The sequence below is a fragment of the Phyllostomus hastatus genome, unplaced genomic scaffold (genome assembly GCF_019186645.2).
Source record: "Phyllostomus hastatus isolate PE091 unplaced genomic scaffold, TTU_PhHast_1.1 phas_scaffold_93, whole genome shotgun sequence".
NCBI lineage: Eukaryota > Metazoa > Chordata > Mammalia > Chiroptera > Phyllostomidae > Phyllostomus > Phyllostomus hastatus.
In genome coordinates, this window is record NW_025334042.1 from 10,562,543 (window position 1) to 10,586,742 (window position 24,200).

Consider the following 24,200-nt stretch of genomic DNA (forward strand, 5'->3'; position numbering starts at 1 on the left):
CATTAAAGGAAATAATGAAAAAATATCATTCAAGTTGTCCATGCCAATTGTAGGTTTTTAATGAATAAACTGCATGGCATGTGAATAATATCTTAATAAAAGTGTTAAAAAATAAAAGCAAAACCAAACATTAAAGGAAATAATGAAAAAATATCATTCAAGTTGTCCATGCCAATTGTAGGTTTTTAATGAATAAACTGCATGGCATGTGAATAATATCTTAATAAAAGTGTTAAAAAATAAAAGCAAAACCAAACATTAAAGGAAATAATGAAAAAATATCATTCAAGTTGTCTGTGCATACTAAGATTGATACAATGATTTATTGAAATCTTTCTCAAATGCAACCATGCTAAGTGTAATATTTCAGATTTGCCTAATTTACTGAGGACTCAATAATAATCTGTACTCTTTTAGAAATGAGAACAGTTCTGAATCTGCCAAACAGTCTGGGAATGCCTTATTTCTTATCCCTAGAATAAAATTCTTAAATAAGAAATGGTTTAATCTCCAAAATATATAAAGAACTTACACGACTATACTCTAAGAAGACAAGGAATCCAATTAAAAAATGGGCAAAGGACATGAACAGACACTTCTCCAAGGAGGACATACAGAAAGTCCAAAGACACATGAAACGATGTTCAATATCGCTAGCTATCAGGGAGATGCAAATTAAAACCACAGTGAGGTACCACTTCACACCAGTCAGAATGGCCATCATAAACAAAGCAACAAACAACAAGTGTTGGAGAGGTTGTGGAGAAAAGGGGTCCCTAGTGCACTGCTGGTGGGACTGCAGACTGGTACAACCACTATGGAAAGCAGTATGGAACTTCCTCAGAAAACTAAAAATGGATCTGCCTTTTGACCCAGCAATTCCACTGCTGGGACTATATCCTAAGAATACTAAAACACCAATCCAAAAGAACCTATGCATCCCAATGTTCATAGCAGCACAATTTACAATAGCTAGATGCTGGAAGCAACCAAGATGCCCATCAGTAAATGAATGGATCAAAAAACTATGGTACATTTACACAATGGAATTCTATGCAGCAGAAAGAAAGAAGGAGCTCCTACCCTTTGCGACAGTGTGGATGGAACTGGAAAACATTATGCTAAGCGAAACAAGCCAGGCAGTGAAAGACAAATACCATATGATCTCACCTTTAACAGGAACCTAAACAACAAAACAAAGAAACAAGCCAAATATAACCAAAGACACTGAAATAGAGGACAGGCTGACAGTGACCACAGGGGAGAGAAGAGGGAATTTCAGGGGACAATGGGAAGGTTTCACGGGAACAAATTTAAAGGACACATGGACAAAAACTAGGGGGAGGGTGGTAATGGGAGGGAAGTGAGGAGGGTTGGGAGGGTGGGCTGGATTGGGAGTAAAAGGGAGAAAACTGTACTTGAACAATGATTAAAATAAAAAAAAAGAAATGGTTGCCAAAGACCTCTTATTAGAGATAAAATTTTATTTGTATATCTAGAAATAAAAGAGTTTTAGGATTCTTGAATCTTCACTACCTTTAATTTGTATTTATATTCACTTTTTCATGTTGCATTTCAAGAGACTAAAATTGATAATACATATATAGCTCTAAGACTAAAATTGATAATATATATATAGCTCCGTATAAGATCGGTTATAAATTACTGACAAAATTTACATCTACACATAAAAGCAATATAAATCTTTTAAAGAGGAAACAAGTGGTTTTAAAGATACAAAACCAGATCATCCCTATATTGTTCAATTTGATTGAATTCAACTCACTAATCGGCCATCTATTAGGTGCCTGGGAATCTACTAGGCTCCAGTAATATGAAGACTGGAACACAGTAAAATATCATCTCCATTTGTAAGGAATTCAAACACAAGCTGTTCATTAGTCTGCTACTCAGAACAGTAGAGAGGCACAAAGGAGGCAAACTTTGTGTAAAGGATGCATCCATCAGGACATGAACTATCAGCTCTGCCTTCAGGAGGTACAGATTTAATCACTGGCCTGTCCTTAGAAATCCAATGTATTTCATTTCACCCTCGCCCTCCAACCTCAGAATTATTAAATTTGGAGTTTTTACATAAACATATTATAAACATATATATATATAACATATAATAAATACATTATAAAGATATTATAAAATCTTGCTGATCAAAGTGTGGTCTGTGGACCAGCAGCATCAACATCACCTGGAGCTGGTTAGAAATGCAGAACTTGGGCTCCACCCCTGACCTACTGAATTAGAATCTAAAGTTAAAAAAAAACAACCCACAGGTGATTTATATGCACATCTAAGTTTGAGAACCACTGCACTCAAACAATAAAATAAAAAGGTCCCATAATATTGTGTTTTTTTTTGTGGGGGGGGATGCTTCCCCAATCAGGCAAGAGGATCGACTTGATTAAAGATTTGATTTTAAAAAAGCAGAAAGTAACTGCCACATCACAATTACAAAGACAAGCAAAATACACAATTGCGAAATGTAGTAATCAGTTTAATCATTAATACATTTCCAGTGGAATCAGCTACACTCAAATAGAGAGAATGATTTTCAGTTAATTAAAAAATTCTAGTCTCAGATGCGCAAAGTCCACTTTTATTCCTCTGGTTCCTCAAAATCCATAAAGATTCTGTGATGCAGTTTTATACACATCAGAGGGACTGAAAAATTCTATCATTTAATAAAACCTCATTTTATGAACACATGAATTTGTAAAGAAATGGCTTTATTTCTTTGAGATGTACCAGTGCTTCAAAGCACCCTACTCTCCTGCAAGAAGACAGATTCAACTTGATTGTAATGGAGAATAACACACCAGCTGCTTTATTTTATGAGTACTGATCCCAATGGGACTGAAGAGAAAATTGATATTGAGAAGAAAGAAGCAAAGCCCTTCTACTCTTCCCCTACAGAAAACAAATCTCTTTCCCACAACTTAAAAGAGAGGAAGAGAGGAAAAACAAAGGAAGAGGAAGAAAAAAGAAAGAAATGAAATCCCATCTATCCAACTGTGTGAGTTAGACCTCTGAAAATACATACTAACTTTTCATTATTTCCAGAATGCACTAGCAGTTTATTCTTCAGATTTATAAGGATGGCTTTTGACAGGGGTGGGGTGTTTGTGGGCAGGGTGGGGTGGGGGGGTGGTAAACGCCAAGATTATAAAAGCACCGGTGCATGTTTCCACAGCCAGGTCAGCCAGGTGGATCTGGTAGGTCTGGACCCCATCAGAGACTCCTGATTTCACTGAGGTTTCCCAACAGGTTGGGGAGAGGCATGCACGTGGGCTTAGTAACCCATCCAGGGGCCTTGCCAGGTGTCTTACGGACTTTGACTGCTATGTTTAGGTTTCTGTGGTGAGTTTTGATGTGAAGTTTCCTTCTCTGACAGCTACGGGGCTTATCAGTCTGTAAGGTCTCTTAATTGGCATGATTTTTTAATTTCCAATATGCAGTGTTTTCTCCAATCTAGGTTTTTCAAGCACCCTGAACATTAAAAGAAACATTAAACAGGAATAAAACTCTGATTCAAGGTCTCTGGCAACAACAGGGCCCAATACAGAATCATCTTTTTTCTAAACTGGAAGCTAAAATGATACTGGATATGTTAAGATTGAAGAGCTTTGTTAAAAAGACCTAAAGTAATTCTATGGAGCTTATGAATTATTAATGATGATATGAAAAGCCAGCTTTTGCACAAAGAGTTGAGTTATAACCCAAGCACATTCAATGCTGAAAATACGTAAGATACCAATAAAATAATTCATGAAAACAAAAGTGTTGCTCCGATGGATTAAAAAACCCTTCTGACTGGATACATTAAATTATGGATTAAAACTGGAGAAAGAAAGAATGTTGGAAGAAGAAGGGTGTATTATTTTTAAATATCCTAAGAGCTGCTAAGATAGATTCCACTAGATATTAGTGTAAATCACTAAGGTAGGCTAATTTTCTTAGGTGAAAGGTTGCAATTAGTAATGAAGAATGAAGACAACATCCAGGCATTGGAGACTGTGATAGATACTTCGTGTTGTCCGAAAGGCTGAGAGGTCAGCTGAACTACATTTTGTGGGTATGATGTCAGGTGAAACTGGTACCAGCTGTTCTGGGAGATAACACTAATGGCACGAGAAGCCTTAGTGGGGTAAAAGCTTGGTGGTCCTAGATGGGAGTTACCATAATGGAACAGGCCCTACACACATGTAGCTAGTAAGCAGCAATGTCATTTGGAGGACAGCCCTGGAAGTGCCTAGAGGGCAGCCACAAGGTCCTGGGTAACTCCAGAATTAAGCAGTTGTCATGAGAATGGAGAGGGAAGAACTCTTCTGCAGAAGTATTCTACCTGAACTTTATCACTCCTGCCTTTGTCTAGGAGGCTTCCATGATTTTTGTCCTGGGTCCCCATCTCTAGCTTTTAGTAAACTTGACCTTGATGGTTCCACAGCTATGGGTATTGGGTAAGGACTTGGTCTACCCTTTTTCTGAATCTTTCTGAAGAATGGTGTAACCCAAGCAAACTGAAGTGCAAAAACAGCTCTCACATGACCATGGGTAGTTCTGAAAGGACCACCTCTTTAGCTATTCAGCACCTCATCCTAAAACCATAAACACATTTTTGCTAGACATGGGCATCTTGGAACTGGATGTAAAATGGAACTGGATGTCTAAATTTTTACAGGCAGCTTTTACACATCCGCTTTCATGTCTGGGTTCCTGAAGGTCCATCAAGAACTGCAATTTAATTCTTGTTGCTGTTAGTAAAACCTGTCTTGAGTTTCTGTCGAACAACAAAAAGGTCAAAATGGTACATCTATCTATGTGAAGACAAAGTGGGGAATGGGAAGAAATGAGGTCGCAGGTGCCTGTGCCACTGAAGAGGCTGGACAAACCACTTGTTGCCTAATGCAGCTCCCACCCACATGGGCAGTCACTTCTCTCAGAGGAGCTGCAACCACAGACTCATTTGGGCCCAGGCCAAATCTCTGTAGCTACTCTGAATCAAACCACAAGAGGAGAGAACACAAATAAAGCAAGTCCAAATAAATACAGGTCAGATGGTAAATGCTATGGAGAAAAGTCAGAGGAATCGGGAGTGCTAGGTTGGAGGGGTGTTGCTCTTTTGTATAGGGCAGCTGGCAGGTGTAACATGAAGAAAAAGAGGGAACCAGTCTTGCAAAGCTCTGGAATAAAGAGTGTCCTACACAGAAGTAGAAAGGCTCTGGGCAAGAGAAAACTTGGTGGGTCTGAGGAACAGAAAGGCCAATGCACTTGAAGCATGGTGTCCTAGGAGGAAGTTGCAGGAACGACACTGAGTGACAGGTAGAGGCACCACTTCACATAGAGTCTTGGTGAATAGTTTGGATTTTATTCTAAGGGCAATGGGAGGCCTTTGTAAAGTTTTAAAGAGATTGATAGGCCTGATTTATGTATTTTAACACTTTGGCTGATTGGGAAAAGAATGGGTTATTGATTGGAAGGTCTCAGAGGAACCTGCTTCCTAAGAGCAGGCAAGAGGAGAAGAGGCTTTTGTCTAGGAGAATTGGAGTGCAGGTGGTGAGAAACAGCAAGGCTTGGGATATTTAGGAAGTAAAAAAGAGAGGATTTACTGATGCATTTATATGTGGGGAATGAGAGAACTGGATTTTTCGGTTGTTCAATGGATAGAAAGTGGTGCCATTTTCTGAGGTGTAAAAAAATGGTCAGGAAAAGTTGTGTGTTTGGAGGATGATGATGACAATGATGAGGCAAGAGGATATCAAAAGCTGTTTGGAGAGCCTGACATATTCAAGATGCCTATTAGACATCTGGTTAGAGATGTATAGTAGGCAGATGGATACACAAGTCTGAAGCCTGGGAAGGTGATCAAGGCTGGTGATAAAAATCTAGGAGCCATCATATAGTACTTAAGGCAAGGGACCACGAGATAGACAGCCAGAGATCACACCTTAGGTGCTGTGCAATATTCAGAGGTCCAGCCAAGAAGGAAAGCAAGCAGGGAAGCCTGAGAGGGAGCACCCTGTGCTACCAGTGGAAACCAGGAAGATGCAGGTTTTGTTAACAAGGCCCACAACATCTCTCCTGGAAGAAACTCTAAAAGCCATCTACTTCAGCTGCCCAACTCATTTTGGTTTTTAAATACCCTTACTATCACTAAGGGATAAAAACATGCATAATCAGTTTATATGATAACAACACCATCCTAACTCATTTAACATCATCCCTCTATAATCTTCCTAAAAGAGCTCAGGCCTAATGGGGACAACAGTATTACAATTTGGCAGGCTTTCATGGGTAAATCTTAATACTATTATGTATGGGGGAAAGTCAAACTAATTAAGAAAATGTAAATTCTGAGTAAGTTTGTTTTTTGATTAAACACATGTTTCTAGAGACAAAAAGATAAGGCTAAAAGCTTTAGGACAGCTGATTATTTAGAAATGAAAAAACAAACATGGCATGTGCTATATGATATAATCTAATTTCAGTTTCATTCTGTATAAATGGTTAACAAAACCCGACAGTTATCTGCACCCAGAAAATCAGCTGGAGCAGGGGGTTATTCTATGGCAATACCCACTTTCATGGGGAGTGCATGGAGACTGTGATGCCGTCTTGTATGAATAACAAATGCTTTATTATTACTGGGCAGGTGCTCTGGGACAAAGCGCAGATGGGATTTTACTGTTGAGGACTTGGTTTCTCTGAATGTCTTTCAAGGGTGGTAGGTATGGAACTAGACTGAAAGAGGCTATATATTATCAGTTCTGCAATCTTAAAACCAGTTGTTTGAAGAATTCCACACATACGGAATGGTGAATTTGATTATACAAATCAGAGATTCCTAACATAATGGCTTGTACTCTCTTTGCAAATCATAATTACTTGAAAATTTCAGCAATCAATTATAAATATTTCTTGCCTGTATGATTTTTCTTTTGGTGATAAATCCTAACTCTGACAGAATAATTAGCTATAGTCTCTTTTGCACTGAATGCTGGGGCTCTTAATGACCACAACTGTGAAATCTATTGTTTACAAAACTACAATCTATTTTTCCCCTATAATTATGCCTTTATGCTCCCAAACTGATTAAATTTCCTTTGGTGAATTATTTGCAACATATTTCTTACAATTCATACTTATTCCTTAAAATGACATAATAAAAATTTGCAGTGTGAAATTAACTCTGTTCCACTTCCCATCTGATTCTAAACTAAGAGACTATTACTCCACAAACTAAATTTACTTTGGACCTTCTTCAGAGAGAGAGATGAGATGGAATCTTAATAGTCTTCTGCTATTAAGATCCAAAGTGACACTCTGGATTAATTAATACTCTATTCATTCCATAAAGCAGAGGTCAGCAAGCCTGTGTGAGCCCAGTCCAACCCATGGCCTGATATAGTAAATCAAGTCTAGTTGCAATACAACCACTTTCATTGCTTAATTATTACCTATCTATAGCTGTATTTGCACTAGAGTTAAGTAAGGACAGAGAACATATGGCTTACAAAGTGTAAAGTATTCACTATCTGGACACCTACAGAGAAAGTCTGTGAACCCCTGCTCTAGAGCACACTACCAATGCCAGTACACCATGAGCACTCCCAGTTACCAGGCCCCCTCTAATATTCCAGTACATTTCTGCCCCAGCATTTCTGCTCTGTATGCATCCAAGAGTCGATTGCATAATATTTGTGCTACTTACGATTTAATTATAAAGTAATTAATACATTAAATAAGTTGATAAAAAGTGATAAAGAAGTTATTAGAAAGACAGGAGTAAACAAAATTATTATAAATTAGGCAGAGGTATGTTAATTGTGCAACATTATAAAAAACATTGTAAATATCTGGAGTATTTTTTGTTCTACATTAAAGAACTCAAAATTAGAAATCATAGATAATACACAATGGATGTGGTCTGTGTAAATGAAGACCACTCAGTACTCCATACAAAAGATAAATCATAATATTTAAAAGGCTGGCAAGTGCAAGTACATTGGTATGCCTTAGATTAAAATATTTAAGGCACGCTTTTAACCATTTTTTAAAAATAGCTTTCTGATTTTTCTTTTTAAAATACAGAGTTGGGCAAATGTAGATTTACATTTGTAAGTACATGAAATACAGAATTTATTATTGTATTATTTATTAATTATTGTATTATTTTCCATATGAGCAATTGTAAACCTACTTTTGTCTCACCCTGTATAAAATATGCCATACTTATAGACAAGTGCAAAACATATACAACTCCCTTTAAATAAAAAAAATATCACTGATAGTTCATAAGTCTCCTAAATTTCCCCTTCTCAATCACTACCCCTTCCCTTTTCCCTAGAGATAACTCTACCCAGAGTACTTCAAATTGTCTAAACCTGGTTGGGTATTCTATATTCAAATATTTCCAGCAAAAATAAAAGAGTAAATACTTGTTTAACAATTGAGCCATATTTTCTTCAGTGTATTAACCTTAATATAGTTAGTTATAACTTGGTACTTGTTGGCTTCAGAACTCATCAAACCCTGTACTCAATTCATTTCAATGAGAAAAAAATGTTTCAGCACTCGGTGCTTGCTCAGGACTTGTTGCACTTGCTAGAACTTGTATGAATCACGTCAGTGCCCTACAGAAGAAAATGCTTCATTGTTCAGTACTTGTGGGTTTCCGCACTCATTGTGAGTTCTGGAATGAATTAATGACGGGTACTCAGGTATCACTGTATCAATAAACTTTAGAGGTTGGATATCTAATACTTTTAATTTGGACTTATCAAGTAGTTCATTTACTTTGTTTATAAAGTGTTATCAGCGATAGAGTTAATCATAAAATTAATGTATTGATCATAAGGAACAATGAAAAATTAAGGTTTATTAAAAATAAATTTCAGTAGAGATCCAACAACCACTATTTAGAAACAGAAGTGCTTCTACATTGACAGCTATTTCTCAGAGAGAGAAAGAGAGAGACAACCTTACTAATTCAATCTAATATTGACAGGTAAAGATGAAGTTTACCTAAAATATATAAAAACTGGAATTATTTAAAAAAAATCTAGCCCTGGCTGGCGTAGCTCAGTGGATTGAGCACGGGCTGGGAACCAAAGTGTCCCAGGTTCGATTCCCAGCCAGGGTACATTTCTGGGTTGCAGGCCATAACCCCCAGCAACCGCACATTGATGTTTCTCTCTCTCTCTGTCTCTCTCTCTCTTTCCCCCCCTCCCTCCCTTCCCTCTCTAAAAATAAATAAATAAAATCTTTAAAAAAAAATAATTTCTAAAAAAAAAAAAAAACCTTAAAAAAAATCTACTAGCTCACCTCCAAATATATAAAAAAAATTTAGTTTATCAAAATGTTCAATTATTAAAGTTTTTAGATCTGTAGTAATTAAGAAGATTCCATTAAATAGGATATCAATAGTCTATATATATATAAACTGATAATCTGAAGTGCCTGAAAATATTATTCCTTTTTAATTTACATGATTAATTTGTACTCTAAGAAAGCATTTTGCTTCCTTTATAGATCAGATGTTGCTGAGTTTCAAATTCGCAGATTTCCAATTTAATAAGATCCAAATTCAAGAGATTTTAGAATACCCATATTTTGTTGCAAGGGGTAAAATTTAACTGTATAATGGAATAATGAGTTATGTCACCCTGTGCTAATGATCAACTTTAACATCACTACTGGTGTGTTAAACAGATAATGTTACATATCTACATATGATGTAGCAACATCACCTGCGATGTGTTCTGGTGCAAAGGGATTAACTTGAATTCATGAAGCCTTTTATAAAACTCTGCTTTGTAAGAAATGTGGGGAACTGAGAAACAGGCTAAATGACACCCCAATTAAGAAATCTAGAAGCTAAGATGTTTTAAGAAACAACTATGTCTCTTTAACAAGGGATTTGGCTAGATAAAAAAAGACCGAAGGAACACATCACTCAGATGCAATGTGTGATCCTGATCCTAAATTGGGTCTAGTCTAGACACACCAGCTGTGAAACATTTGGGGTCAAAAATGGGAAAAGGCTATTGTTATTAGATGAGAAGGTTTTTTTTTGAAATGGAAAGATGGAGATCAATGATTTTAAAAAGTAGAATAAAAAGCTGTTTGTAAAATATAATTTCATACTCTTCTGATATAAAAATGTCTATGTGAACACACAGAAAAAGTCTACATTTTCAGTGGTGATCTTGGGGGTAAGAATGTGGCCACTTTATTTTTGCTTGCAGTATTTTCTGGTTTTCTACAATGAACATAAACTGCTCCTGTAGTAATAAAAAAGTAGTTTTAAAATACAAATTCTATGAAAAATTATGACTATTTATATTAATAAATCCTTAAATCATGGTCTATCACAAAATTTAGACAGGACGGACACTGAAATGGATAGAAACCAAGGGAAAGTAAAGGTGTATATAAAAAAGGGTCTCAACTTGAACTCTTTGATTATTTATAATGATTTGATTTAACGAAGATACATTTAGTATTTTTCATGTCATTTCACATACAAAATGCTATGCATTAAAAATTTGCCCTGACTTCCAGTTAAGATGGAGGTGTAGGTAAACACACTCCTTGCACAACCACAGAAAGAATTATAGCTAGATCTCAAAACAAGTAACACCCAGAACCATCAGAATATCAAGCTGTGTGGAAGTCAGACAACCAAGGACTTAAAGAAGCCATGTTCACCCAGATGGGAAGGGGGGACAGAGTTGCAGAGATGGGCAGATAGATAAGGAGATGCAATGTGGTGTGTAGAGGTGGCAGCGGCAGTAGAATGGAGGGTCCCCCATTCATGTGTGGTGGATAAAAATCGGGAGGGATACCTTGGGAGTGAGGGATCATAGCCCCAGGCCAGACCATACAGCCCAGGGTTCCAATGCTGAGGAGATAAATCCCCTATAACTTCTGGCTGTAAAAACCAGTGGGGGTTGGGGCAGTGGAAGAAACTGCTGGGTTTTCAGGAGACTCACTTTAAAGGTCCTGCCCAGACTTAGAATATATGCAAATCTACCCACTCTTGGATTCAACACCAGGGCAAAAGCTGGATGAGTGCCAGCTGCATACAGGAAGTGGGTGAAGTGATGGGAAATGGGGTGAATGCCGGGCAAACCTCCAGAAGTCATTCAGCGGCACTCTCCCCTCTCCGAGCCCTTCCCCCACAAAGAACCACAAAGTGGTGAAGTGGGTTGCCACTTCATGACAATCACCATTCTGGTGGATTACCTAAGGATCTACCCCACACAATTTATAGGGGCTTTTTCCTAGACAGGGAGTCAAAGCAGCTCCACCTAATACACAGAAACAAACAGGGAGGCTGCTGAATTGAGGAGACATATAAATATGGCACAAATGAAAGAGCAAAACAAAACCCCGGAAAAAGAACTAAATAAAACAGAGATAAACAACATAGCAGATGCAGAGTTCAAAACACTGGTGATCAGGATACTCAGAGAACTCACTGAGTATGGCAACAACATAAAGAAGAAGTGAAGGTTACCCTAAGTGAAATAAAGAAAAATCTACAGGGCACCAACAGTGAAGGGAAGGAAGCTGGGAGTCAAATCAATGCTTTGGAATGTAAGGAAGGAATAAACATTCAATCAGAACAGCAAGAAGAAAAAAAGAATTAAAAAAAATGAGGATAGTATAAGGACCCTCTGGGACATCTCCAAACATACCAACATCCAAATCATAGGGATGCCAGAAGGAGAAGAGAAAAAACAAGAAATTGAAAACTTATTTGAAAAAATAATGAAAGAAAACACTTCTAATTTGGTGAAGGACATACAAGTCCTGGAAGCACAGAGAGTCCCCAAACAAATTGGATCCAAAGAGGACCACACCAAAACACATCATAATTAAAATGCCAAATGTTAAAGATAAAGAGAGAATCTTAAAAGTAGCAAGAGAAAAGCAGCAAAAGAAAAAGAAATACCTACAAAGGAGTTCTCGTAAGACTGTCAGCTGATTTTCTCAAAAGAAACCTTGCAGGCAAGAAAGGACTAGCAAAAAGTATTCCAGGTCATGAAAGGCAAGGACCTACATCCAAGATTACTCTATCCAGCAAAGCTATCATTTAGAATGGAAGGGCAGATGAAGTGCTTCCCAGACAAGGTAAAGCTAAAGGAGTTCATCATCACCAAGCCATTATTACATGAAATGTTGAAGGGACTTACTTAAGAAAAAGATCAAAACTATCAACATTAAAATGGCAACAAATCCACAACTACCAACTACTGAATCTAAAAAACAAACTAAGGAAACTACCAGAACAGGAACCGAATTATAGATATGGATATCATTTGGAGGGTGATCAGCTGGGTGGGGGAGGGGGGGAAGGTAGGAAGATTAAGAAGGATAATTGGTATGTACAAAATAGACAGGGGGATGTAAAGAATAACATAGGCGATGGAGAAGCCAAGGAACTTATGTGCACAACCCAGGGACATGAACTAAAGGACTGCTGGAGGGAAAGGGGGTACCGGGTAGGGTGGGGACAAAGGGGAAACATTGGGTCAACTGTTAATGGCATAATCTATAAAATATATTTTAAAAAACCTAAAAGGTAAAAAAAATTGCCTTGACATTTTCTCACTAGAGGTATGGCAACTCTCCTAATTATTATTAGATAGCTCAGTATTAAAGGTATTTTGCTAAATAAGCTCACAAAGCATCAAGGATTCTAGATGCCTTTGGATAATAATCAGTCTGTTTCTTTTCACCAGGAATGGTCAATTATGGTTTTTAGGATCACCGCTATATATACAAATTGAATTCCTATTAAATAAGTTGCCATTTTAGAATGTACATAGTCACATCTGATTGCCTTAAAAGTCAACCAATAATTTTCACTAAGAGAATATGCAATTTTAAATATGACAATAAACCAATTTCATATCTTTTGTTTTAAAATTCATATTGAAGTTGTATTATTTGAGAATTGTTCATATTTTAAATTTAAGGCTGATCTTTTTTAAAAGCCCAACTTTTTTAAAATTGAAAATTACTTGCTATATTTAACTGCTATTTATCTATATCAGAGTTAACCGGATCTGGAAGTTAAAATGTCTGAGTTTGAAACCTACCATTTATGAGCTGTGTAACCTCAGGCAAGCTATGTAGACTAGTTGAGCCTCAATTCTTTAAATCTATAACATGGAGAAAATACTACTTACCTCACTAGACTGTGATGTTACATGAGATTATGCTTAGAAACTTGCCTGTTACATAGTAAGGGCTCGATGCATATCTGTGACAATGATGGTGACTCTCTTATAATCCCGATGTGCTATTTCTGTCCTTTATATCACAGTAATGTTGAAGATGCTACTCTACATCTCTACACAGATGCCCAATAGGTTTCTCAATTTTACTAGACAAAACTACTGCTCTCTCCCTTCAACCTGCTTCTCCCTAGGGTCCCCATCTCAATAAAAGTTACCACCATTCACCTCAGTATTTGGGACCTGAACGGAGGAGTCATTATACCCTCCTTTTCACTCATTGTATCAAATTCCTACTAGATCTATCTTCAATCTATTTTGAATCCAGCCACTTCTCACAGGTGTGTCACTAGCATGCAGTCTAAGCCAACATCACCTCTAGCTCGGATGACTGCAAAGACTCTAGGCAGAGCTTAGTTTTCACTCTCGTCACCACCTGAGTATATTTTCCACTCAGGTGACAGAATGAGTCTTTAAAATGTAAGTTAGCTGATGCCACTTTTTGCTGCGAATCCTTCAACAGCTTTCCATCACACTTAAACCAAAATCTAAAGCCCCTTCTCTGTTGAAAAGACCGTAAGTGACAGTGCTTCCACTTACCTCCCTTCTATCACTTTTCTTTTCACTCACTCAGTGCCAGCCATACTGGCTCCTTTGCTGCTCCTTCAGCATCTTGAGCTTGCCCAAAACACCTCTGCCTCTATTCTTTTAGCCTTGGGAGTCCTTTGTATGAGAGATTCCTTCCCCAGATAGCCATGTGGCCCCCCACCTCAATCTCTTCTCAAATATTAGGTTTTTCCTGACCACATCAAAAGCAGCACCCCTATAGATGTTTTATTCTGCTTCATAAACAAATATACTGTCACTACTATATGTGTGTGTGTCTGTGTGCGTGTACATTTGTTTGATTCATTTATGAACTAGCTTGTATAAACACCATGAAACTGGGGACTTTGTTTTGCTCATTGTTGGGTCCCCACTGTCAAGAATAGTACTGGGTACTTTTCAATACATGGAGAGTTCTACTCATGTTAAATTGAGTTGGTTTAGCCAAGTACTGCAACCACTAAAGTATGCCTTAGAAAATAAAGTAAGCAAAGCAGTTACATGGAATTAGTTCTCCTATATTCCATATACTTTGCAGAATCTGTACAGATCTAAGTCTGATAATAAAAAATTATTCATTTTTATTTAGGAAATCTAGCAGTAGTGTAGCAGGAAAAAATGCTTTTATTTTATCAGAGTAACTAGAAGGAAATAAATATTTTTTAAAAGTGTCTGTATTTACACAATGAAGTGATTAGTTACTTGACTGAAATACTTGTAACAAAAGAGAAAAAAGTTTTCCCTGGTTTTATGTATTACTAAATAACACTATATAAATAAATTATGATATTGTGAGATAAAATTAGTTTTAAGACTCAAATAACTTAGATGCCTTTTATTTCTTCTTCTTGTCTGATTGCTGTGGCTAGGACTTCCAGTGCTATGTTGAATAAGAGAGATGAAAGCAGATATCCCTGTCTTGTTCCCAACGTAAGGGAAATGCTTGTAGTTTTTGCCCACTGAATATGATGCTGGCAGTGGGTTTGTCATATATGGCCTTTACTATATTTAGCTAAGCTCCCTCTGTTCTCACTTTGCTAAGAGGTTTTTTTTTTAATCATAAATGGGTGCTGGATTTTATCAAATGCCTTTTCTGCATCTATGGATAGGATCATGTGGTTTTTATCCTTCATTTTTTCTATGTGGTGAATCACATTTATTGATTTGTGAATGTTATATCAGCCTTGTATTCCCGAAATAAATCCCAGTTGATCATGGTATATGATCTTTTTGAGGCATTGCTGTATTTGGTTTGCTAATATTTTGTTGAGGATTTTAGCATCTATGATCATCATGGATATTGGCCTATAATTTTCTCTTTTTCTGTAGTGTCTTTATCTGGTTTTGAAATTAGGATAATGCTGGTCTCATAAAATGAGCTTGGGAGACTTTTCTCCTATTGAATTTTATGAAATAGTTTGAGAAGGAAAGGTGTTAGTTCTTCTCAGAATGTTTGGAAAATTCTCCTGTGAAACCATCTTGCCCAGGACTTTTGTTTGTTGGGAGTTTTTTTGATTACTGCTTCAATTTCACTAGGTATAAGCTGCTTGTTCAGATTCTCCAATTCTTCATGATTTAGTTTTGGAAGATTGTATACTTCTAGAAATTTATCCATTTCATCCATGTTGTTAATAGTTGACAGGGAATGCAAGCACATACAATGGGCCAAAGATGGTTTGTTCAATAAATGATGTTGGGAAAACTGGACAGATACATGCAGAAAAATGAAACCAGACACCTCCTTATGCCACACATAAGAACAGGTTCAAAATGGATTGAAGGCCAGAAACCATAAAAATCCTAGAAGAAAACATAAGCAGAAAAATCTCGGACATTGCTCATAACAATATTTTATCTGATGTGTCACTGCAGGCAAGGGAAACAAAGAAAACATAAACAAATGGGATTTCATCAAACTAAAAAGGTTTTGCACAGCAAAGGAAAACATCAACGAAATAAAAAGACAACCCACAGAATGGGAGAACATATTCATTGATACATCTGATAAGGGGTTAATATCCAAAATTTATAAAGAACTTACAAAACTCATAAAAAAAACCCCAACAAAACACAACCCAATTAAAAAATGGGCAAAGGACCTGAACAGACAACTCCCCTGCCACAGATGACATACAGAAAGCCAATAGACATAATGAAAAGATGCTCAACATCACTAATCATCATAGAAATGAAAATTAAAACCACAATGAGATATCATTTCACACCTGTCAGATAATCAATGCCAATAAATCAACAAACAAGTGCTGGTGAGGATGTGGAGAAAGGGGAAACATTTTGCGCTGTTGGTGGGAATGCAGATTGGTGCAGCCACTGTGGAAGCAGTATGGTGATACCTCAAAAGATTAAAAATGAAAAAAATGGACCTGCCTTTTGGCCCAGTGATCTCACTTCTGGGAATATATCTGAAGGAACCCAAAACACTAATTTGTAAGAACATAAGCACTCCTATTGTCATTGCAGTGTTATTTACAATCTCCAAGATAATGGAAGCAGCCCGAGTGTCCATCAGTAGATGAGTAGATAAAACAACTATGGGACATTTACACAATGGAATACTACTCGGCTGTAAAACAAAGAAGAAAATTTTCCCCTTTGTGACAGTATGGATGGAATAAGCCAGTGAGAGAAAGAAAAACACTAGAAAGTTTCACTCACATGTGTAATCTAGTGAACTAAATAAGCAAAACAGGGACAGACTCCTAGATGGAGAACAGATGACAGCCATTGTGGAGGGGAGGGGGTGAAGGGATTGAGGAAAAAGGACTCATGGACATGGACAAGGACAACAGTGTGGTGACTGTGGGGAGGGGAGTAGTATAAGGGGGCTAAATGGTAATGGAAAAATACAATAAATTTTTTTTAAAACCTCAAATAAAGTCACATCAAAGTGTTAATGAATTAAAAATAATTTCCTTCCTTAACAAATCTTTTGTAAGATTCCCCAGCTGTGGCTCTAAAACAATAGGTAAATTCATGAGACTTAAATTCACCATGAAATAAAGTTGCTTTAACCTACTGCATGTCTAAATTATGACAGATACTCCAAACCAAAGAAAATTATTCTCTAACATGAAACTATTTAATCCAATCACTAAAAACCAACATACGAGTAAAGTTCCCATGGATAACTCTCTGAACCTCTTTTACTTTATCTGTGCTTTTCTTATGACACTTCACTTTTTTGTTTACAGATGTAGGCATTTTTGGACACAGGGTTTTTTGTCTGCTTCATCTTTGCAGGCTCCTCTGCAGTGTCGGCACAATGACTGGGGTCTCAGTACACATCTTCCGATGAAAGAATAAATAATGGAGAAGGTTGAAGTTGAGGAATAATGGCAGTAATCAGAGCAAAAATATAACAGTGGGTATATACTCGCAGAGTTCTAAATGGGCACAATTACTGCTTTTCTACAACAGAACCATGAGTGAAAAGTACAGAGTGGCGATTTTCTAATGTTTTCACCTCATGGCACACATAAACTAATTACTAAAGTTATGAGGCACAGCAAGAAAGTATTTTTGGCTGATCTGACAAAAATAAGTATACTTTAAAAAATATTTTATTTATATATTTTTTAGAGAAAAAGGAAAGGAGGGAGAAAGAGAGAAACATAAGTGTGAGAGAGAAACATCGACTGGTTGCGTCTCACATGTGCCCCCACCGGGAGTGAATCTGCAGACTGCAGGGCACGTGCCCCGAAGGGAATCGAACAGGCGATCCTTCCCTTTGGGGACAACACCCAGCCAACTGAGCCACAACCGCCAGGACAGGAATAATTTTCATTCATTCACACCAGACAGCTATCATTGTGTTGGCTGTTGTGAACACAATCGAAGGGAAAAGAGGCCAGTGACCCCAACTAACTAGTAGGTAGTGTATGTTTTAAAAATTCTTGTGGCACACTGGTGTACTGTAGCATACCAGCTAAAAATCGCTGGTATAGAGTTAGATAAATCTGTAAAAGTGGTTTATGCACACTATTTTGTTTCACAGTATTTATCACAACTATACCAAAACAATTATTTGTGTCATCATCTGATCAACATCTGCTTTTTCCACTTTAAATCCCAGAAGGTAAGAACTGTATAGGGCTTTTCAGAGCCTCAGCATCTCACAGCAGTAGGGGCCCAATAAACGTGTTCTGAATCAATGAATGCAGCTGGGGGCTGCATATTCCCCTTCCTAGCTGGGCTTACCAGGTGCTCACAGCTACACAGAGTCGAGTAATTTGTTTTCTATGGTTTTAGAATGTATCTTTTTTCACATGCCTCTTACAATTGAGTGTCTTAGTCTCATGTATGGTTTAATTAGTAGTATTTTTTCTTTCTGAGTATTACATAAAATAACATTGTTTTAATGAATGATGGTGCTTTAGAGTCAGCAAAATAGTTACTACTAATTTCACTCTAATATGAAAAATATAAAAACTTTAAGTACTTACATCAATTAAATCTGAAAGATCGTGAATATAATACTTGAAAACTGAGGCATTGGTTGCTTCGAGGGTTAGGAGATATTCATTCCGCGCCTTAATTGACTTTAGCTTATTTTCTGAATACTTTGCTTGTCTCTGGCAAAGAAGATCCAGGCATTGGGAAAGACAACAAAGTCATTTTTAAACAAGACAGAAACATACATGAATTTCTATTAATCTAAACAATTTATTCTACATCTACAAATGACCTTTGAAGTCCTTTGAGAAAAGTACATTTCAAATCTGATTTGAATAACAAACTAAAATTACCCAGCTAGGGGGAATAACAACAATGTATTTGGGCTTTGGGCCCATTTGCAATGAAATTTCTTTGTTAATATTCGAGTTCTCTACATTGTGTATTGAATACTTGGCATTCACCACTAAATAGTATCCAGCTGTTATTACATGATTTTTATGTTTCTTAAACATTTTGCATTCCCTTGGGAGAAAATTCATGCCATTTCACAATAATTTACAATCTGTGTCTATCAGTTGTTGCATCAGTGTTCTTCAGTTTGTCACCTCAAATGAGGACAGTAAGTTACCTCAAGTGAGGACAGAAAGACTTGGCAATCTATTTTTACTTACCTTTTCTTTCATTTTTTCGATTTTCTTCACAGAGCTTCGCCGCTGATGTCTCTCTTCTAGTCTGATATGAAAGACTGGATCGCCGGATCTCCCGATTTGCTTTTCTTCCTGTTTCTCGGCCTCCTTCAGCTTGCTCTCCGCACTGATGCTCTCTGCATGATACATGTGGTACGTTTTCATCACCTGCGAAATGTGACCCAAATTGTTAAAAGATGCCTGTTTGTAACTTAGAGTGTAAATGGAAACCATTATCTAACACATACGTTAAAAATATCACCTTCCAACTTTTGGACTGTTAGTAAAATAGATGAATTATGGAATACTGCTTCTACTTAAAGCAAACAGAAACATGCAAATTAAATTTACCTGCCAGAAGAGGTACTTAGGGGACAGGCCTTGATGAAAAAATGATTTAGAGTTTTAGGCATGCTTTCAGTGTACTTGAAAAAATACCTCAAGCTTAAAAGTGTTTCTCTAAAATCTCCTCTGCGCTATTAATTTGCAGAATAAATCATTGTTCATGGATAAATTTTTGTCTAACCTTGGATTTATTTTAAAAAGCTCAAAGTTAGTATAGCCCTTACTAAATTGTATTGCTTAAAATCTACTTGTCAAAATACAAAACATAAATAATAAGGCTCAGACAACTTAAATATAAAATATTGTTTTTCTGACCACAAACTAATAATTTATGTTTAATGTAGAAAACATACAATAGAAAAAGAAAAAAAGGAAAGGAAAAGCAAGCAGGGGTAACCACTGGTAAAATTTTGGTATATAGACTTCTAGTCTTTTTCTTATAAAAATATGCACATACACACACCTCACTTTGAAATGACATATATCATTTCTCCTTTTAAAAAACTGGGACCATATAGTATTACTACTTTTAATGTCCTATGTCCTTTCTTCACTTAATGTTTCAGAATATTTTCTTACATCACTAAATATTCTTCTAAAACACAATTTTAAGGGCTGTATAGTATTTCTTTATATGAGTATACCATAACTTACTTAACTAATTTCCTATTATTGAACATTTTAGGATATTTCAACTTTTTGCTTTATTCAATTCCTTGATGTATATACCCTTTTTCTCTTAGAAATGATACTCATAATTTGCATTTTAATAAATTTAAAAATAGAACACAAATTTTTGCATGGTATCCTTTCTACATGTACTGCAAACTTATACAATGACTTCTTATACTAAAAAATTTGGTTATATTTAATAACAGAAATATTAGTTCACAAAATTGTGTCATATTTCCTAGGATACATTTCCAAAGGAAAATTGCAGGGTTAGAGAATAGGCACATTTTTGAGGCTTTTGAAAATGCCTCCAATTTAACACTCTGCTAATTTGAAAAAAGAATCTCTCTATAATCTCTCAAAGCGCTTTAGATAACATATGCTTAACATTTTCTCAAATATTATATTATTCATTTTGTACCACCATAATTAAACCTATATCTTTTTAAATTTTATTTTATTTTAGTCATTGAAACTTATTATATCTTGATATCATCTCTTCTTAGATAAAGAAGAGTAATAGATTTTCAGAGAGTTTACTTGAAAACCAGAGTCTTCCAATAAAATTTCAATCTGCTTTTATCTCCAGAGTCAGACACCTGGACCATGTCTGAAACCTGTTTGTTTTCAGCACAATTACAAGCCTTAAAAGAAGCAACATGTGTCAGGTGTGAGGACTCCAGAGCAACTGCACCAAGGGACACACCGGGTTTCAGCCCCCAGGTAACGGTGGGGGCACGTTCTCTTAAATTACGTTGGATTCTCGCCCATACAAGATAGGTTGTACTTCATTTATACATAACCAAGACAATTCTGTGATTAAGGTACAGTTGTTCAGAAGTTGAGATCAATGTAATGTTTTGAAGTAAGGAACTTGATTTTTTTCACTTCAAAATGAGTTGTAAAATAGCCTGGGTACCGTAAGCACCACTGGAATAAATACATTTACTTAGGTTGAATCATTTGAAATTGCTTTTTTTAAAGTTATTTTTAAAAAAGGGATAAAAATCAGCATTTTAATGGTTTAATGTAATATACATTCTCAGTATAAGTACTTTGAAGAATAAAATATGGGGTTAATGAAGAGCCTTTACTTATTTTCATAAAATCTGATGATGATGTCTTTCCTTAAAAATGTAAACTAGCAAATTAAGTGGACGGCGCTGCTGACCAAGAACAAAGTAAGTGCTAACCTATAAACTATGGCAGCTTTTTCTAAGTGGTGTGTAACTGCAAAGTTGTCTGTTTTTATTAATTATCAAACCTGTAGGGGGGAGTTTGATTGGCTACTTTGGTTTAAAAGAAAAATAAAATAGCATTAGGAAGCAGCTGGGCAGCTGGGGAATGAAAAGGGAGTCACCCTGCAGCTGGGCAAACAGCGATGTCAATGAATCTACTACACACCTTGCATTTCTAGGCTTGGCTCTGTTTATATTCCCTGCCAAAAGCAAACCCACATACCATTTGGGTGCTGGTTCCAGTTACATCTTTAAATAAGAGGGTGAAAAAAACAATCTTTCTCTCTCCCCCTCTCCCACTCTCTCTCAAACATACACACACACACGTTGCTCAGCTGTCAGTATTCTTCTTGTTCATAGGAAAGAAGAAATGAGAACACGTGACTCCCACCATAGCTGCATGAAAAGGCATCCCAGACAGCCGTGGGTACTCAAGAAATCTTTTTAAAAAATACATCACAAAGAAAAGAACTGATCTCCTGACACTTGCTTTACTTAGATGCTGAGGACTAGTGGAGCGTAATTTGCACAAACTACGCCTCAAAAAGAAAGGATCCCAAGCTGGCTGCCAGCATGGCATTTCTTATTAACTAGTTTGGGTTAAAAGGAAAACATTTGAGTCTCACCTGACATTAGCAAGAAAAGGGTGTAAATATCTCATGTAGTTCAGCACAATAGCTGAGGATTCTTTACCCAGTGAAATGTCTTTGTTCAGCTTTCCAATTTGACTTAGGGTTTCCACTATTCTCTGAAATGTTAACAGTTAAAATGAATGAATTTTTAAAAGTTGGGGAGAAAAACACTAAAAGCTTCTTTGAGAACTCTAATTGCAGATGAGTGCAAGTACAAACTGCATTATTTAAAAAGCTGTTGACAGAAGTTTAATGTATTCTGTATATAAAATAAAATAACCGACAGTTCTCTTTTTCTGAGAAGGAAAAAGCTTTCATTTTTTCAAAGGGGCATTTTGAATACACACAGCAAAGAAAACAACAGGTTCTCCATCAGCTTAATGCAAACACAAGCGTTTGCATACCAAATGATGATAGGCTTATATCCATTTAAATGTACTCCAATAGCATATTTCCCTGTTTGAAATCTCTGCTAAAACTCCATGCATAATTCTCTATTGAACACATTCAATTTACCTTTCTGCTCTGGCTTTCCTTAACTGCAGGAAGGATATAGTCAAGTAGAAGGTGACTGTACCATGGATTTCTTTGTGAGACTGCAAAATACTGACCCACCTATATAATGTATCTGACACCACTTTTGCATGTTAAATAAAAAAAAACCCTCTATAGTAAATTTCAATATTCTGCATCAAGAAATCATGTATTTGAAAACTATCCATGTGTTGGCGAAGATCAGTGGATTATGGCTATAGGTTCTACTGTCTGACTTCTGGCTCAGAGGTTAGAAGACATGGTTCCAGAAAGGGATCTACCAGTTACTAGATGTGGGGAAATTATTTAACACTTCTGCTCACCTTACAAGGTTGTTGTGGATGCCAACTGTGCCTGCGTATGTGCAATTTCAACTTTACTTGAGTACTTACTATATATGTGCATATGAGGCCTGTCCAGAAAAAATCCATTGTTAAAAGAACAAGAAGAGTTTGTACCATACTGATGTAACCAGCCAAGGAGAGTGGATGGAATGCACATGCATAAACAATGATGACTTCACTGTACTAGTCAGTGGGAGCAGTAGACACTGTTGAGTGAGCATATGTATTGTGTGGCAACTGCATTCAAAAAGACTGAGTAGGGCATCGAATCTGCATTAAATTTTGTGTTAAGCTTGAACATTCCTCCATGGAAACTACTGAGATGATTCAGAAGGCTGCAGCTATGGGCAACTGGTGATTGGCAGCCTCATCACAACAATGCACTGGCTCAGCATCGCATCTCATGCAGAGCTTTTTGGTGAAGCATCAAATCACCCAGGTGACTCAGCTCCCTAAAGCCCAGATTTGGTGCCCTGTGACTTCTGGCTCTTCCCAAAACTAAAATATCCTTTGAAAGAGAAGAGATTTCAGATTATGAGATTCAGGAAAATATGATGGGGTAGCTGATGGCAATTGGGAGAACTGTGTGAGGTCCCAAGGTGCCTACTTTGAAAGGGACTGAGGCATCATTGTCTTATGTACAATGTTTCTTATATCTTGTATCTTCTTATTTTTTATATCACATGGTGGACACCTTCTGGACAGATCCCATTTATGTACATTATTTATACCATTAATATATATGGACACTGAGCTGTGCTGCAAGGAGCCTGACTCCTCCAAGGGACCACACGAACCTCAGTCCCTCCCTCCAGGTTAGTCTGCTCTGCTGAGCCATGTGTTTGGGGACTTATTTTAGACAAGGGTGGGAGGCAGGAACTACCCCTAAGAGAGCACTCATTACACAGCCTGCCAGGATCTTTACACCTGCTATCTGGAGTCTTCTTGTTTTTTTCTACACTGAGCCAACCTTGGTGATGAATACAGCCTCTGAAGCCAGGCAGACCTGGATTTGAGTTCTGGTGCCACCACTGACCAGATGAAAAAGTTTCTTAATTTTCTTGAGCTCCAGTTCCTCTGAGGCAATGTTTGGATCAAGTCAGAGGATGTATGGAAGCACAACACAGGGCTGGTAATTCTTATTCTTGACAGTTTCTAAGGTCCAGTGTCTGGGGCCAGGCTGAGTGGCTTTATATCCAGGCTCTTGGCAAAGAGGCACAGGCTGCTGTCTCCCAAAGGCAAAGCAGCTGGGAGAAAGAACTAAGGAACAACAAAGCAGAGGAGATGGAGGCCCTTCCTGCTATTCCATATTGCAATGTGGGCTGGGGAAAAGCCAGTCCTCCAGGGAGGAATGCCCACGAGTTGACTGCACAGATACCTACATGTTCATAAAACACGCTACCTGAATTCACACTTTGAAAGGGCCTATCTGCAGTGTACCTCTCATAGTTAGGACCCTTTCAAT

The 24,200-nt window shown here is 37.0% G+C and overlaps 1 protein-coding gene across 2 annotated transcripts in view; it reads right to left on the reverse strand.

The window, feature by feature from the left end:
- The window catches only part of SRGAP1 (SLIT-ROBO Rho GTPase activating protein 1), a 263,884-nt gene that overhangs the window by 74,224 nt on the left and 165,460 nt on the right, over positions 1-24,200 (reverse strand). For both annotated transcript variants that reach the window (XM_045829578.1, XM_045829577.1), the window contains exons 5-6: positions 18,956-19,138; positions 18,332-18,460 (exon numbers count right to left, since the gene is read on the reverse strand). In XM_045829578.1, the coding sequence (XP_045685534.1) occupies positions 18,332-18,460; positions 18,956-19,138 (312 nt within the window). The remainder of the gene's footprint in view (positions 1-18,331; positions 18,461-18,955; positions 19,139-24,200) is intronic.